A 17,328-nucleotide genomic window follows, 5' to 3' on the forward strand; every position below is an offset into this window, starting at 1 on the left:
CTTCCATTGAGTCTCTGTTTTAAATAAAAAAAATTATTTCTCCATTAACTTGCTATATAAATTAATGTCACACACAAAATCTTTGTTCAACTCTATATCTCAATTTATCTATTGCTAGTAACAATCCTTAATAAAGTATGAATTTCAACCATCTACTTTGGCATTACAAAAGAAGGATAGTACTCCCTAACGTCATCATATGAGTTATCATCTAATTCCTCAAACTCCAAGTCGGATGATTAATATTCTTCATATGAGTCTTTTAATGTACTCTTAATTTTTTCTCCAATTCTGACGGACACGCATCTATTTTTTTTTAACGGAGACTCACTAGAAGGGTAACGATGCATGGTAGTATTGACATAAAAGAATAATTTAACAGTAAAAAAATCAAAATGATTGCTCCGCTACAAACGTTAAACTTAAAGAACCACATGATACATTTGATTATTAATATAACAAAGTGACACAATGATTGTTTTTTCATAGATCTAACTTTTTGCATATATAATTCATTCTATTAAAAAAGTGTTATTGTAATAATTTGTCGGTGTTCTAATTATTAAATGCAGGTTGGTTTTTTACCACCATTACTAGCGTCTTATTACCCATCTCTTTTTAGGTTCTTTTTTCCTGCAAGTAATATGTTCAACACTGAAGTTCTACAACAATTTGGTCTCATATATTATGCATTCCTAAGCGGTTTGGAGATGAACTTGAATAACATTTTACATGTTAAAAAGAAAGCGGCAACTATTGCAGTTTTTGGGATCATTTTTCCAATGGTGATGGGACTGGCTTTATACCTTCTACATCGAAAATTTTATGGCAACAGTGATGGTTCTGAACTTGAAGAAAATACAACAAAGGCTTATATACTATGGACTTTAGTTCTCACTGTGACAGGTTTTCCAATTATAGCTCATACCCTTTCCGAGCTCAAACTTCTTTATACTGATCTTGGTAAGGTTGCATTAACAGCATCTATGATCAGTGACACGTATGCTTGGATTTTATTTGTATTATTTGTTCCATTTGCAATTAATGGTAAAGGTGCAATATACCCAGTGTTAAGCACTATAATATTTGTTTTCATTTGCATCTTTGTGGTGCATCCTATCATTGTAAATGTCATTGATCATAAGACAGAAAGAGATGAATGGGATGATATTCAATTAGTCTTTGTGGTGATGGGGCATTTGGTTTTCTCACACATAACAGATATTCTTGGCACACATGACGTTGTTGGGGCTTTTGTATACGGGTTGATTTTACCTCACGGTAAATTTGCTGACATGGCCGTGGCAATGACAGATGATTTTGGCTGCGGGTTTCTAGCACCGATCTACTTTTGTGGCAACGGATTTAAGCTCTGGGTGTGGGGCATTTTCAATCATCCAAATTGGCCCTTTACACTTATAATTATACTCTTGTTGTGTGTTTTAAAGATTTTAAGTACTTTGATTGCCACTTTCTTGTTTGGAATGCATAGTCAAGATGGTTTTGTTGTAGGATTGCTTCTCAATACCAAAGGAGTTGTTGCTCTAAAAATGCTCAACTTTGCCTGGGATAGATTGGTACCGGTCTAGTTGAAAATGATTATTTACTCCCTTTTTAATAACTCACATGTCATAATGACAAACTTTTAATCTTTGATTTGTTATAATGTGTTGTAGATTCTTTCTCCACCAACCTATGATGTTTTAACCTCTGCAATTCTTTTAATGACTATGGTGGTGGCTCCTATTGTCAATGTCATATACAAGCCAAGAAAGATATTCGAGCAGAACAAGCTAAAGACTATACAAAAGCTCAGACTTGATGCAGAACTTAGGATTCTAGCATGTGTTCACAATACACGTTAGGCCGCAGGGGTTATTAGCCTCATTGAATCTTTCAATGCCACTAGAATTTCTGCTATACATGTTTTTTGCCCTTTACCTTGTTGAACTTGTTGGGCATGTTGGTGCACTTGTGGCTTCTCATATGGAGAAGCCTAATGGCCAATCTGGAACACAAAATCTTTCAAGATCCCAGATAGAGTTAGAGAGAATTAACAATACCTTTGAAGAATTCGGAGAGGCATATGATGCTATCAGAGTCCAAACCTTAAATGTTTTGTCAGCCTATGAAACCATTCATGAAGACATATACAACTCAGCTAATGAAAAATGTACAAGCTTGATTCTACTTCCATTCCACAAACAACTAAGTTCAGAAGGTGCACTCGAAACAACTAATGTTGTGTACAAAGATATAAACTTGAATGTGATGCAAATTTCACCTTGCTCGGTGGGAATATTTGTTGATCGTGATCTTGGGTCATTACCGAAAATGAATTTTGGTATTTGTATGATATTTGTTGGAGGTCCTAATGATCGTGAAGCCTTAGCTATTGCATGGAGGATGACAGGACACTTAGGATCTCGGTTATCAGTGGTTCGGATGCTCTTATTTGATAAAGCTGCAATAGTAGACACCTCAAGTCAGGATGAAGCACAAGGCATACTATCTACTATAATCGATAATGAGAAGCAGAAGGAGTTAGACAATGAGTATGTGAATGAATTTAGATTGACAGCGATGAACAACAATGATTCTATATCTTATTCAGAAGTTGATGTCTATTCTAGTGAAGATATTCCCAAAACCCTTAATGAGCTAGAAAAATTTGGTTGCGATTTATACATAGTTGGACAAGGGAATCGTAGGAATACTCGAGTTTTTTAAACTTATTGGAATGGTGTGATTGTCCAGAACTTGGAGTTTTAGGGGATATTTTGGCATCAAACAATTTTGGTTCAAGCTCATCTGTGCTAGTTGTGCAACAATATGGGTATGGAGGAATGGTTTTGGGAAAACAATCCAACCATATGCCCATCAATAACGATGGTTTTGAGGCGCTTATAGTGAAGGCAGAATAATAACAATGGTTGGTGAAGAGGTAATCTGCATAGCATGAACAACTTTTTTTATGATAATTCAAGAACGTTTGAGACGATAATAGATTTTGTTTTGGATTTGGATTTGGCACCCCAACTAAAGGATATTTCTACAGTTCCATTTTGGTTACCTATAGTGGTACACATTGCTCTATTTGTGTCTAATGGCATGAAAACAGAAACAAATCTATCCAGTTTAAAAAGCATGTTTGTCTGAGAGTAGTAACTTAGTAATGTTCTCTTTTCATTACGAACGTATATAAAATTAATGCTTAATTGCAATTTTAATCCTTTATTTTTACCTACTCAGGAAGTTGGTCCCCCGATTTTAAAATTCCCCGCTGTAATTCACTTTTATCCTAGATCATGCAACTCCATAGGTGTTTTGAGTGTTTTGTAGTGAGAAATCATGTAAATCGACAAATCAAGACATCACATAAAAAATCAAGGATATGAAGATTGAATTCAATGGTTCTTAAAAGGTTTTTGAAGACAATACAACGTGAAGAAAATTCATTTCAAGTTCCTAGGAAGTTCTAAATGGAAGAACGATCGAAAATGGGAGAAAAATGCAATATTTCGCACATTAGGGCTACCTCAGGCGCTATTAGCGTCTGTCCATGTGCCATTAACGCCTGAGGCAGTGTTGCTACTACCTTGGGGGCCATTAGCACCCCTGCATGCACCATTATCGCCCGATTGCGGTTATTTTTTACCTACAACTTGTTTTCCAAGCTAGATCGATGCAAAAAGCTCAATTTTCTTCTCCTAAACCCTACTCAATCATTTGCTATAAATAGAGACCCTTGCACTCATAATTATTCATTAAGAACACTGACGGTTCAAGGCAAGACAAGGGTCTAGCATCAGAGCTTCAAGGTAGGATTTCTTCCTTCTTTTGTTCTCTATAGGGTATGTTTTATATTGTTTTGTTATGTTGCCACAAGCAACTAAACCTCTTGATTAGGATTCCATGATGAACTCTTTCTTATTTGTTGGATATTATTAATAAAGTTTTCAGTCAGTTTATGTTTTATTGAGCTCGATTTAAATTAGATTATGTATGTTCTTTAATGCTTTTTTCAATTGATTAACTAAGAGTGTAATTTTAAAGAACGATATGTGGTGCAGTTTTAGAGTCTTAATTTGCCAAAAACATATTTATCCCAAAAATAATTTACCATTACAAAACCATACACACTAAAGGTGCAGTTTTAGAGTCTTAATTGTGAAATGTATTTCGATACGCATATGATTTTAAAGTGCCATCACTGAGTAAATATATTTTTCCTGGCAACCATGTGGTAAGTATTTTTTTTTTTTTTGGGACAAGGTGGTAAGTATTTAATTTTTTTTTTGAGGGAAGGTAAGTATTTATTAATATTTAATACTCCCTCTGGTCCTATTTATAAGAGACGTTTGGGTCAACAAAAGTGGATGTATTTGGTCCAATTTTTTAACTAGATACATTAACTTTTGTTTACCAAAATTTCTCTTATAAATAGTACAGGAAGGAGTATAAGTGTATATTCCAAAACAAACAAAAATAATACAACATCACGCATAAAGTGCATGGCCTATTCCTTTCAAAAAAAGTGCATGGTTTCTTTTGTTTGAGTGATGTCCTCCAAGAACGTGAAAGTTGAGTTGTAGTGTATTCTATAACAACTTCAAGAAAAATATTTAACTAATAAGATGAAGGAGGGTTGTAAATTTACAAATATCACACGCATAAAAGAATATGATCGTGTGGCACAATTTCATTTTCTCCCCTTGACTTGACAAATTCAGTAAATATCTCATTCTCTCCCTTTGAATTTTACATCATCACCCTGCCTGATTAATGCGGTGCAGCGAGCCTTAATTTTACTTCATCGAACTTCTGTACCAGGAACCGTAGTGGCTTCCATGTCCCTCAACATCTGAGCAGCAAAAATCAAAAGCTCCACCATTTCAAACCCGGCAGCAGAAACAGTGTCTATCTTCTCATCACTGCATTGCTGATGGACTGTGTCTACGCCCTCACTATCTCCAGTGTAACCGACTTCTGTCTCAACTGACCAACTAATAGGTAAGGAGCTGCCAAGAGCAGTCCTTAAAAGTTTTGCTTCATTGATAGCACCATTAAGGACTTCTGAAACACCAGAAACTGTACCTTCCGAAGTCAAAGACTCCTTGACCTAAAATTTATAAGGCAACCGTTTAAAAAAATTAAGCTTTCAAGTTTCAAAATTAATAACATGATAAGATTCCGTGGTATTTCCACGTGTTGAGTTTTGACTCAAAATTTGATGTTTGCATTTCAACAAAATCGTGGCACGATTTTAGTTTAGAAATTAGAGTTTGCTTTGACAAAAATCGTGGCACAAGAGGGAAGAAATCGTAGCACGATTTAGGATAGCGTTCAGTATTGTACTGTGTACTAACGTGAAATCGTGGCACGATTTGACAGGATCTGAAACACTACTTAAGCACTCCTTGACCCATTTGTTGAGTAAGCTTGGTACTGGTGAATCTCATGGAAACTAAAGGAGGGAACTTTTAGTGTACTTAGATACTAAAGGTTGAAGGTCTTTGGGTGAGGTTCAAAGCTTCAAGATGTGAATCTTGGAGAACCAAAAGAGGGGGCTCTTGGGAGAGGGTTGGTGCCTTTTGGGGAGTGATTCATGGGGTTGGGAAACACATCAAAAGAGATTCTTTGTGAGCAACTTGGGTGAGTCTTGGGAGACCAAAAGAGAAGATCCTTAGGATGGTTCTCTTTTGGGGGTTAGATTTTAAAGTTGGAAAACAATTGGGAAACACCTCGGGTGAGTGAAATCATTGGGTCTCTTGTTTAGGGGAAAAGATTGGGAAAAAGGTAGAAATTAAGTTTGTTCTAGGAGAGCTTGTTGAAGCTAATTTCTTGTAATCCTTTAGTATCTCTTTGTAAAGAACTCATTGATAATGGATTGGAGAGATCAATCTCTCCGCAGAGTAGGTCATTGTTGGACCAAACTTGGTAAACAATTCTGTGTTGTTCTCTTTTCTCTGCTCTATCTTGTTTATTCTTTGGTTCGATTGTGGTTTTGCTTTACACTTGGTTGCTATATTAGATCTAGATCTGTAGTTGTTGTTGCTTGTGGTTATTTTGGTTATTGGTTGTCACTGATACTTGTCCCACGAATCTAAATTTCATTGATGTGAGATTTGGAGTTTCCGAATTCACAACACCACACTAGAAGCTGATTAGAATAACTTTTTGTTTATTGCTCTAAAAAAATGCAATCCCAACATTAGGAGGCCTCCTGTCCTTTCCCTCAAATACTTTCAAATACAAAAATTTCATAGTTTTGGAACAAAATAGTATGATACCTTCCAAAGAGAGAGGCGAAGCCTATGAATTGACGAAGTTAAATGCTCCATGCTATCCATGCTTTCTTTAAGAGTTGCATTTTCAATCTTCATTCTGCTAAATGATATGCAAACTATTTAAGTAAACAGAAGGATGAAAGGAAACATTTTTTGTCATAGAGGTCTCTTCAAAAAGGTCAAATAGATCTGACATAGCTTAAACTGCCAAAGTCATCCAAATATATAATAAAATCAGAAGACAGACTCCAAAAATTAACACATACCTTGCAAAATCCACACTGCTGGATCTCTGGTTGAAGAACTTCCCTTCATTATTTGGACTACTGTCAACTTCTTTTCCACTAGCATCCAATGGGCCAATCCATCGTCTCAAATATGATTTCTTCAGCAAGTTTTTTAGGGTTCCATCTCTTTCACGAATAACAAGCTTTCTTTCTCCACTATCAACTCCTTGATTAGTCTCCTGATCTAATTTTCTGCACATGCATTAAAATGAAATATTTTAATATTCAAAATGGCTTTTGAAAGCAATGAAGGTTAACTTGAGCCAACAAAAGAAAAAAGTGCAAACAAGCAGAAAAATGAAATGAGGCTAACCATTCACCAATAGTCAAGTATACCAAACTAAGATTGCAGGAAGAGAAAAAGTAAATTCACACTTACTGCATAAGTCAAGTATACCAAACTAAGATTGCAGGAAGAGAAAAAGTAAATTCACACTTACTGCATAATTTAAAAAGCAACACAAGAAATTATACTTTCAGATTGGATTTTATCAAACCTTTTGGAGATCATAAAAGAAATACGGACAGAGTGCCTGAAGGGAAAGGTGTTGGTTTGGCAAGACAATCAAGGCCAATTACAAATAATTAAGATTAAGATTTTATACAGCAATAAATAAACTTTGAGCTTTTCACTTTCAGGATCCCACAGGTACTTGTGAGTTAGGTTTTAACCAAAAAACTAGAACACTGTTTCCCACACCGTATAGTTCATCTCTTCCTGCGTGGATTAGGTTGTCACTAGTCAGTGCCTAGCCTGAAGAAAAGAGTTGGGCAATTTACCGCCAATGGAAAACTGTCAAACCTTTGAGGTATGAATGATTGATATGATAATATTATCACAAGCTATGTCACCATGTGTAAGTAACTTTATCTTTTATATTAACTTTTTACTATGGATATATTTCATTGATAAAAATAGATTTAGATGCTAAGGAACAATTAGCTACGAATCACAGAACCTAATAAAAATACCCAGAGATACAAAAATATTGAATTTGTAACCATCTTGAGAAAAGTAATCATACTCCAGAAGTAATTGATGTTCCTGCTTCAATTGTGCCAATTCCATTAGAGCTTTCACCTTTTCATTAGTAACCTGAAGTAAAACACAACAACTCTAAAATTAAAATATTATTTCCGAGTATTGGATAATATCAAAATCTTCGCACATGTGGTTTTAAAATTTGGTTCCCCTAATCCGAAAATCACAGGCATATACATATTGCGTTGGATATTTTGAAGAGGTCATTTAGCATAGCTTTATTTTCTGAAGGATACAAATAGAAATAATCGCAAAACGAAAATAAAAGAACGTAATAACCAAAGACCAAGATACTACAAATTTACAGCTAATTTTCTTCTCTGACCAATATAGTCTATATAGTATAGTATCTTATTGTTGAAATTTGGGGCCTAACTCATCCTTACAGAACCGGCTTGTAAGGTGAGAAGTGCCTCCTCTTTATAAACTCATCTCAAGAGTCTTATTTATCCGATGTGGGACTAAATCCACCCCCTCAAAGCCAACACAAAGAACGTGCTGGAGGCTGCAATGAAGGCTAACGAAAGGTCGCAATTAAGGCGACTAGGGGCGGACCGCAATTAAGGCGGAATTTCCAACACTTATAAATAACACAAACATAAGCAATTTTCTGAACTCTAACCATCACCAAGCTACTACCATCTAAATGTTCCAATTGTTTGAAGCAAAGATATGAAAGACAATTACCTGTAACAAGTTCTTTTGAAGTTCTTCAGTCTTTATTTGAAGGGCTGAATTCACATTTCTCTCCAATAGATGTCTTTCTTCTTGCTGTGATAACAGCAATAATGCATCAACCTGAAGCATAAAGCAAGATAGGCGTCAGAAATCTAGATTGCCATAAATCAGATGCAAATATATTATGATCAGTGAAAAACCTAAGAGGAAAAGCAAAAACTAAATACATGGGCACATTAAAATAATGTGACTGATGGTGCAATTACCTTTTCATGCAATGCCATTGCTAAAACATCAGATGAATCACCTTGTCCATCAGCTTTTACTGCCAATGAGACAAGACCAGTATTCTGTAAGGAGTAACGGAAAAACTTAATGAATTTCAAAAATTGCATCTGGTCAACAAATATCACTGAAATAAGGCCAACTCTAATCTAGACCAACTTAGGACATTTAATTGCAGCTTAAAGTTATCATATCACTTCCTATTAAGAAGAGCAATGTCATTGTCATGCCAACAGGATTAACTTATCTAAAATCAAAAAAGAAAAGTCCTCTTAAACTTCTCAAATGTATTGATCAATAGTGTGAATACTACAGATAATTTTTCTGTATCAGATTCAGGGAAAACCCATTGTATTCTTCATCATCAGATTGGGCTGGCCCCAGGTCAAAGTAGCATGCTCAATTTCAGTCTAATAACGGTTAGGATGGCCCGAGAAAAACTCATTTTTGTTGATGTTCTTTTGTTCTTTTTTCCTATACTTCTCTTTTTTTTTTTTTTTTTTCAGTTTCTATGTATTTATGCATAACTCCATAATATTTTCAATTCTCAATTGTGTAAATGTTCAAGATAAGGAAGTTATTGTAATTTTGAATAATATTATAACAAATCATTTCTTCTACTACACTACGCACTAGTAATTATAGCTCCATAAGCCATCAATCGCTATAAGTGCTCTATTTGCTATTAACAACATGAGATTTTCTTTGAGAAAGGAATGCAGTATTAGTGAGCAGTTTCAAACCTTGGACTGTGAAACAGTTTTATCTTGAGGGCTTATGTGCGCATCCCCACATTCATTCTCTTCTCTTTCTTCGTCTCTTAGATGGACCAAATTTGGCTCAATATTCTCATTGCACCTCCTGACTCTTTCATCAATCACATTGATTATGGATTTAATAGTGGATTCCCCATCACGAAGTAAAGTCATAATATGATCCCTATACTTAAAATGATGATGTTTTAAGTCTGCTATGCCATTCTCAATCACTTTGTTCATATAAATCTGCAAATAAGTCATCAGGATTCAGAGTTTGCAAATGGATTAAAATGACTTTTTTCTTTTATACTCCCTCCGTCTCACAATAATTGTCTCTTTACCACTTTTTCTTTTTCTCAAAATAATTGTCACTTTAGAATACCAATGCAGCATTTATTATTTTTTTCCTTTATTATACCCTTATTTATTGAATTTCATCCAACTTAACTACTTCACTAACTACAATTAATAAGGGTGTTTTAGTAAATGAAACTAATTTTACCATCAAAATCAACACAATTAATCATTTCCTTAATAATCGTGCATAAACCTTAAACGACTATTATTTAGAGACGGAGGGAGTACATTATATGAACACTCACTTGTTTTTGTTCCATTAAATTGATTCTCTTCTTCAGATGATTTTCAATTTCCAAACCCTAAAGCATTCAAAATGGAAAAAAGACTGATTAAACTATTGAAAAATAAGGTTAACAAGGCATCAATGAGATGAATCAACAACAGAGGTAAACTACAAGTCTAAAACGTACCACCCTAAGTTTACTTTGAAGACAGTCCACAGAATTGTTTACTTTGTCCAGCTGCTCTTCTAATGCACTCTGTCTGATAAATTGTTATTTAAAATATGTACAGACAACAGAACAGATAATATCAACACAATAATTTCCTAAGTACATACAACAGTGATCTGCATTGCAACAGTTGAGAGCATAGCATTTTACTGGGTACCAAATTGAGTAACCAGAATAAGGAACACCTTGTGTAATTATCACTGAAACATAATGCCAAGATTCTGAAATCTTACAATGTATTTAGAGGTGGAAGCATCATTGAAACTCCATAACTCCTCAGAGTCATCCAAAAGGCATGTACATTTAACATCCCAACTGGTATCGTCACATTCTTTCTGGGAATATTGCCTGATCTGAAAGAACTTATTAATTACCTGTAAATTCATAATAATAATAATAATAAGTATAAAGAAAAAGGACAAAATTAAATCAGAGCCCATTACACACTACGAAAAAATGAGAACAAAAATCATAAACAAGCCTAAATGCAAATACTTTTAGCATGTAAAGTGTATCTAGTGAGCATTTGCAAATTGTAGATTATCTCGATTTTGCAAACTTTATTTTGGCTAATAGTGAGTTTGAAGTGAAGTAATTAATATTTGGAAATTTTCAGTGCAAAAATAAGTTTTTTGGTAATGAAAAAATACGGAATTTTCAGCTGTATGCAAAAACTGTAACGACAAGTAACCCAGGAGCGTCATCTTAGCATGAACACCCCTGACAAACCCAGAGTACACTGTTGAGATCCTACACCATTCAGAGATATGGCCAAATTAGTCCTTATAAGGTTTGGGTAATCCTTACTCCTTAAGCTAGGTTTTATGGATGAGTTCCAAAATCTCAGATGGTATCAAATGCCATCAAGTGTTGTTATATGGCGGCCATGACCGATTTTTTGACAACTGACATGGACAATTTGTGAAGGCATACCCGCCATAGCCAGCAATGGCATGTTTATATGGTGGATTTTTTACCTTCCGCCATTGACAACACTGATGCCATCAAAGATCTGTTATTGACTATTGAGTCATTTGTTTTTATCCACACTACATATGTCTTGTCTTGGACAGAATGTATTCAGATCCCAAATTCACATTTTGACTAGAGATATATGGCAAAGTTTCATTCTTATAAGACTTGGGCAATCACAATCCCTTGAACTAGTTTTCAAGGTTGAGTTAGATCTAAAAACCCAAACTCTAAGCCTTAAAATTCTATGATACACCTTTAGGTGTGGAGTATGCCTTTGACTAAAAACTCGGACACACTTCGAATATAAAACTGTTCATCAACTAATTATCAAAGGCCTCTAAATGTTTATACCGAAAGTCTTATATAAACACAATGACGCCAAACCGACTATGTGGTTATTTAGACAGCCTTACCTTGCTTTGCAAGAGGCTGATTTCATATCTTGAACAATTGACCTCCAATGACATGGCATGAACTCCAACCATTATGTCAAGGCTCTCCTTCAATAAAATCCCTAAATACCAAAGTACACTAAAATAATCCCAATTTGAAAACCCGAAACAAATTATAAAACTAACTAATAGCTAATCGACATCACAATACTTTTTCATTTTTATTCAACGGTTTGAGTTGTTGTGTGACTAGGACATAGGTTCAAGTAGTAGAACGAACCTATTGACAATGTTTTTCAAATTCAAGTAAGGCTGCCTATAATAGACCTACAATTGGTCCAACCCATTGTTGAACCCTTTCAACAGGGAGTTTTATAGCATAGCACCAAGCATTCAAGTTCAAAACAACTAAGAGCCTGTTTACTTTCTAAAAACATTTACATTTTTCATTTTTAAAAGTGTGTTCTTTTTAAATAACTAGCAAGGAGATGGAAGACTCGTGTAGTAAACAATTGTTATAGAGAGAATATTGAAGACAAGCTAGAAAGAATGCATTTTTAGAAACAATGAACAGAATGTTTTGGCATTTTAAACACTTCAGAAAATGAAAACAGATAGGGAAATCATTGATCTACATTCTTTTGTGTTAATTAGTTAATTAAAGTGAAAATGAAAATAGGAAACATGGAAACTAAAGGGGCCCTAAATGTTATTTTCGCAAAATCAAGTTTCTGATTGCTATGCTTTAATTTTAGAAGAAAACTATTTTTGCAAACACAGACACATGCAACAAACACATACATGAAGTACACCTTCCAATAGTTGTAACAAATACTTTGTTATCTAGTGTTATTATTGGGAACTTGATAAGCAATGTGTAGAACAATGCAGCTTTTAGATCTATTCCTAAGAAACTGTAGGATAAGCTCTGAATTGAACAAGAAAGGAAATTAAATGGGAGAGTAGCAGAGACTACCTTCTTAAATTTTTCATTTTGGTCTATATACATTGCTTGATCACTCTGAAGAGCATCAATAAATTCCTTCTGCTTACAACAATCTGAGGTGAGTTCTTGTATCCTGTGTTAGAGATGAATCAAAAGACTTTTCTATCTTAATTAGTTACCATGCATGCAGACAGTATTAAACATGGTCCTTCATATAAAGAAGTGGAAAGATTGGGAATACCATACCTTTTGAGGAAGCCATGTATTTGTTGTGACATCGCCTCCTCCTTTTCCTTGGCTTTTTCAGCCTGTTAGTTAGTTGATGAAAAATGTTTAGACTTGACTATGAAAAAAAGTTATTTAAATGAAAAGCAACGTGAGCTGAGCTGACCTCAATTATTGCATGATCCCTTTCAGCAAACGCAGTAGCTACACAGCCCTGGAAAAATTTAAGCTGCTTCTCGGCTTCGATATTCTTTGAATGCTCGGCAGCGTGTAGATCTGCGAGTTGAGCTTTAATTCTGTAAGCCTGAGAAAGTTGGTCTTGTAGATTAAGAGTTTCTGTTGTGGAAGCAGCCAACTTATTTTGAAGGGTTTGAATCTCCTGCTCCAATCTTTGAAAATGCATTCTTGTAGAGACACTAAGATAAGCAGGTCCAGCTTGTTGCATACATAGCTGTTCGATATCTTTGCGTAATTCATCACGCTCTACATACAATCACACAGACACACACAAACAATATATGACTATCACTTTAACAATTGAAGAAATGAAATGAAGATTGAAAAATACATACATACATACATACATACCGTGTTCCAGTTGTCGGATACGAGCCAATAACGATTCATGATGATGATTCATATCCTCAGCCTCAGCAGCCATATCAAAGATTAACACAATATGATGAAATTAATTGTGTTATACTCAAAACCTAATTGAACGAATTGGAAATTGGTTCGTTCGTCTGTTTTGCGTACCAAATACTAAAACTCAAAACCCAACCCACTACGCCCCATCATTTCACCACCCGCTGCACTATTTTATTTTACTCCCTCCGTTTCAAAATGAGTGTCGCTTTAGCCAAAAAAAAATTTGTTTCAAAATGAGTGTCGCTTTCAGTTTTCAATGCAATAATAACTTTTTCTTTTCAATTGTACCTTCCAATTAATACTCTACACACTACTTCCAAAGTATTACTTTTAAAACTAACCAATAGTTAATAAGGATAATTTGGTAAAATAATCATTCTCTTTCTTTTAATCATTACATTTCTTAATATGTGTGTAAACACCTAAAACGACACTCATTTTAAAACGGAGGGAGTATTAATTGGAGGACATAATTGAAAAAAAAGTAATTTATTCTACATTGAAAAATGACATTCTTTTTAAAACAAATATTACTTTTTGCTAAAATGATAGTGGAAATGTAAGTTACCGCGAGAAGCCATTTCGTGAGCGGTTCCCGAATTTGTTGGCAAGTTAATAGCCATTGGATTTCATATTAATTTGATTGCTTCATAATAAAATAGAAAACGAAAACCTGACCCCCCATGTTTTGCGGCCAGCAAAAACTTCCATTGGCTGGATTGCAAAATCATAATTCCTTCGCTGTAAAATCCTTTGGAATATATAATACTCCTTCCGTTTCAAAATGAATGTCGTTTTAGCCAATTGCACACAGATTAAGGAATGAAATAATGTTGTCTAAAGATATGATATTTTTACTAAAATAGCCTCGTTAGCTATTGGTGCATTTGTCATCATTATAAATTAAAGTACAAAATGATACTTTGGAAGTTGTGTGGATAATAATAATTAAGGGTACTACTGGAAAAAAGTAATTAATAGTACATTGAAAAGTGAGAATGACATTCATTTTGAAACAAATTATTTTTGCTAAAGCGACACTCATTTTGAAACAGAGGGAGTACTATTACGCACTAAACCCAGGACACTATCTTCTATTTTACATTTATGTTTAGACATACACTAATAGTTGATATGATTAATTTAATAAAAATGATATATCTTTTGCCTACTTATTGTATTCTTTAATCTATGTGCAACAACCTCAAACATGACACTCATTTTCTTTAATCTATGTGCAACAACCTCAAACATGACACTCTCCTCATTTTAAATCAGAAGGAGTACTTTTTACCAAAATATGTGTTGTTAGTAATTAAATTTTTTATTTAATAATAAATACCAGGGACACCGTAGGAATTCTATGCAGGATGTCCAGAATTCAATCCATGCTGCCAGCGTCTACTCCTTCCCCTAACAAATTAACTAGTAACATTTCCTATAAAATATATATATATATATATATATATATATATATATATATATATGAAATGTATGAATAACTTATCGCCATTATTTGCTACAAGCCTTTTAAAGGGTATAAACATTGAAACCGGGTTGCAAGAAGCAAAGCACAACAACTACCATAACAAGAAAGATAGATTAATGCAAATTTTTAAGTACAAATTAAGCTTGTAACAAATATGTGTGGTGAAATGCAATTGGATCCATTTTGGTATTTTATTTCATTGGCTCTGTGGTTTCTGCTTTCAAAAGGAAGTCTGGTAGGGAACAGGGAATTGAAGAACTAGGAATTTAACTTGTTAACTAGGCAAAGCCTGTAAATTTGGCAGAGTTGTCCTTGGGAAGCATTAGTTCATATTATTTACTTATGAAAAGAAACATTCAACAAGGGGCAACACAAAGAAAAGAAACTAGAAACAATTTTCATTGAGCTCAATGCTTAAACACACTTCAATCCAATTGGTGCTGAGTAAAGTCTTCTTAGAAGCAGGCATCTAATAGGCAGCAGCAGCACAGAGCAGCACAACTGCACCAATATACAAACGCAAACAAGTTAGTGAGTGGTGAAAAATATATAGCAAACATACAATATCTTCTTCATGCATGTGATCTATTTATCCGTCTACCATGACATGAACATGAAGTATTTTACATAAAATATTAAGAATTACCAGCAATGGAATGTGCAAAATTTCAATTTGATAGGAAAAATTGTTCTATTTGTAACTTTATGCGTATATATAAACACATTTCTTTTGATGACTGATGAGAATCATAAATATTGGATTTTGTTTGTTTGTTTAGTATTTGTTTCAAATCTAAAGTATTTAAAACACACGAAGTTTGTGTGGCCTTGATTTGCAACCTAAGAGCACTAAGCCATTAGGCTCTCCTATCTAGTTTTTGGTTAGGGCTCACATGCTTAACTCCTAACAGATTACTGACACCATATGCCATGACGCCAAATATATTTGTTTCTATCTTACTTCATCCGGTCTCATCTTATGAATAAGAAAAAAAATCATTTTTTTAAATTCATTGAATACTAAATGTATCTGATATATAGACCATATACATGAGATCGAAGATAATACTTTTTATCTCCTACTATTCACACGCATTTCAAAAAAACACACATATAAAACATCAAAGGACAATGTATTAATTTGTCAAGCAGATCCGATTCGGCGGGCAGAACGAGACACAAGAGATTAAGAATGAAAGGAATGCATGGATGCATGGATGAGAGAGGGAATATAATTAACGTACGTACCATCCTTCTAAACAACCAGGGCCGCTTGAATTGTTGTGATTGTGTACATGTTGAGGAGGTGGAGGTTGAGCGTATTGAGGAGGAGCATATTGAGGAGGATACCCTTGTGCTGGGTACGGTGGTGGAGGATATCCTTGTTGCGGTGGGTAACCTGGTGGCGGATATCCTTGCGGTGGATATCCCGGTGGCGGATATCCTTGTGGTGGATAACCTGGTGGTGGATACCCTTGTGGAGGATATCCTTCCTTTCCCTCAGATGGTGGTGGATAACCTATTCATAAATAAATCATAAATCATGAGATTGAGAAATAAAATGAATGCAGAGAAAGAAAGAAAGAAAGCAATGATTACGTATGCACCTTGAGGCGGTGGAACTCCGACCGGTGGTTGTTGCTGATTGTATTGACTCATTGGTGGCGATGGCTGTTATTGTGGGTGGATGGATGGTGATAACCAACCAATTAATAATGGGGGGTGTGCGTGGGTGGAAGATGAATGAATGAATGAACGAGTGGTGTGATGTGATACAGAACAAACACAACTCAAATCCTCATCATCACACGTCGTTGCTAACTTATTTACTTCCAAATCAATTTTGTTTTTTTTTTTTGTCAAAATTGTTATTTTATTTTTTATTAAATATGTTTTAGATGTTTTGTTGGCCTATTTTGTTTATACTTCTCCCATACTTTCGGATACATATTTTACAAGTACATTTTTAAAAAAAAAAAAATCAGAAAAAAATATTATTTTGAAATGAGAAATGATAAATGGACACAGAAATCCAAACACAATACAGACACCACATGGTACTGTAGCTTTATACATCTTTTTTTTTTCTTTTCAATTTCCATTCCTTCTCTCACCTTCAAACTATCTCTCTACCATCCTTCTCTCTGTTAACTGCAACATCTCGTCAGTTCTCTCACTGACCGCCGTCGTCGTCACATCTCACTGACCACCGCCGTCGTCGTTTTTTCTCGTTCTGTCCTATTTTCTTGTGAGTTTTGAATTGATCTCCAATGGTGAGGACGGATCTGAGCTCGGTTCTCTATTGTCAGAGTTCTAATCGGATATGGGCTGAGTTTTCTCAGTGATGATTCGTTACTGGTGAGAACGATGGTGGTGGACGGCGGTGGTCTGAACGGATTTCCCACGGAGTGAGAGGAATGGGTCCCCGGCGGCGTGAAGTCGGTTGTCGTGGTGAACAGATTGAAGGGATGATGATGACGGCGAGAACGATCGTTGTGGTT

General features: G+C 34.9%; 2 protein-coding genes and 1 pseudogene across 5 annotated transcripts; 1 reads left to right on the forward strand and 2 right to left on the reverse strand.

Moving 5' to 3' along the window:
- Positions 1–695: 695 nt before the first annotated feature.
- On the forward strand, positions 696–2,924 carry LOC146918839 (cation/H(+) antiporter 15-like; annotated as a pseudogene).
- Positions 2,925–4,526: 1,602 nt separating this feature from the next.
- Positions 4,527–13,481, reverse strand: MEE13 (myosin heavy chain-like protein). Of its 4 annotated transcripts, none has more exons than XM_085712075.1 (14): positions 13,279–13,481; positions 12,857–13,173; positions 12,712–12,773; positions 12,496–12,598; positions 10,386–10,526; positions 10,111–10,179; positions 9,943–9,999; positions 9,326–9,586; positions 8,564–8,647; positions 8,307–8,417; positions 7,603–7,673; positions 6,557–6,769; positions 6,294–6,387; positions 4,527–5,122 (listed from the first exon to the last, which is right to left on the reverse strand). In XM_085712075.1, the coding sequence occupies exons 1-14, from the start codon at positions 13,349–13,351 to the stop codon at positions 4,814–4,816; spliced, it is 1,965 nt and encodes a 654-aa protein (XP_085568201.1). In that variant the 5' UTR covers positions 13,352–13,481; the 3' UTR covers positions 4,527–4,813. The 4 variants fall into 4 exon arrangements, with proteins under 4 accessions (XP_085568201.1, XP_085568200.1, XP_085568199.1 ...); XM_085712074.1 differs by having other exon boundaries at positions 6,294–6,390; XM_085712073.1 differs by having other exon boundaries at positions 7,603–7,694.
- Positions 13,482–15,077: 1,596 nt separating this feature from the next.
- Positions 15,078–16,659, reverse strand: LOC146918841 (uncharacterized). Its single transcript, XM_085712054.1, has 3 exons — positions 16,435–16,659; positions 16,076–16,346; positions 15,078–15,328 (listed from the first exon to the last, which is right to left on the reverse strand). Exons 1-3 carry the CDS (start codon positions 16,484–16,486, stop codon positions 15,283–15,285), a joined length of 369 nt encoding a protein of 122 aa, XP_085568180.1. The 5' UTR covers positions 16,487–16,659; the 3' UTR covers positions 15,078–15,282.
- Between the last annotated feature and the right edge of the window lie 669 nt (positions 16,660–17,328).

The sequence above is a fragment of the Medicago sativa genome, chromosome 5 (genome assembly GCF_051527215.1).
Source record: "Medicago sativa cultivar Bolivia chromosome 5, Bolivia_mono, whole genome shotgun sequence".
Classification (NCBI taxonomy): domain Eukaryota; kingdom Viridiplantae; phylum Streptophyta; class Magnoliopsida; order Fabales; family Fabaceae; genus Medicago; species Medicago sativa.

Coding starts and splice junctions, on each gene's coding strand:
- MEE13 (XM_085712072.1), bottom strand. CDS start 13,351: ATGGCTGCTGAGGCTGAGGATATGAATCATCATCATGAATCGTTATTG. Junction 10,180..10,385: donor CTTCCACCTCTAAATACATT/GTAAGATTTCAG, acceptor TTTATCAGACAG/AGTGCATTAGAAGAGCAGCT. Junction 8,418..8,563: donor CAATGGCATTGCATGAAAAG/GTAATTGCACCA, acceptor TTTATGCTTCAG/GTTGATGCATTATTGCTGTT.
- LOC146918841 (XM_085712054.1), bottom strand. CDS start 16,486: ATGAGTCAATACAATCAGCAACAACCACCGGTCGGAGTTCCACCGCCT. Junction 16,347..16,434: donor CGGAGTTCCACCGCCTCAAG/GTGCATACGTAA, acceptor ATTTATGAATAG/GTTATCCACCACCATCTGAG. Junction 15,329..16,075: donor CCTGGTTGTTTAGAAGGATG/GTACGTACGTTA, acceptor ATATTGGTGCAG/TTGTGCTGCTCTGTGCTGCT.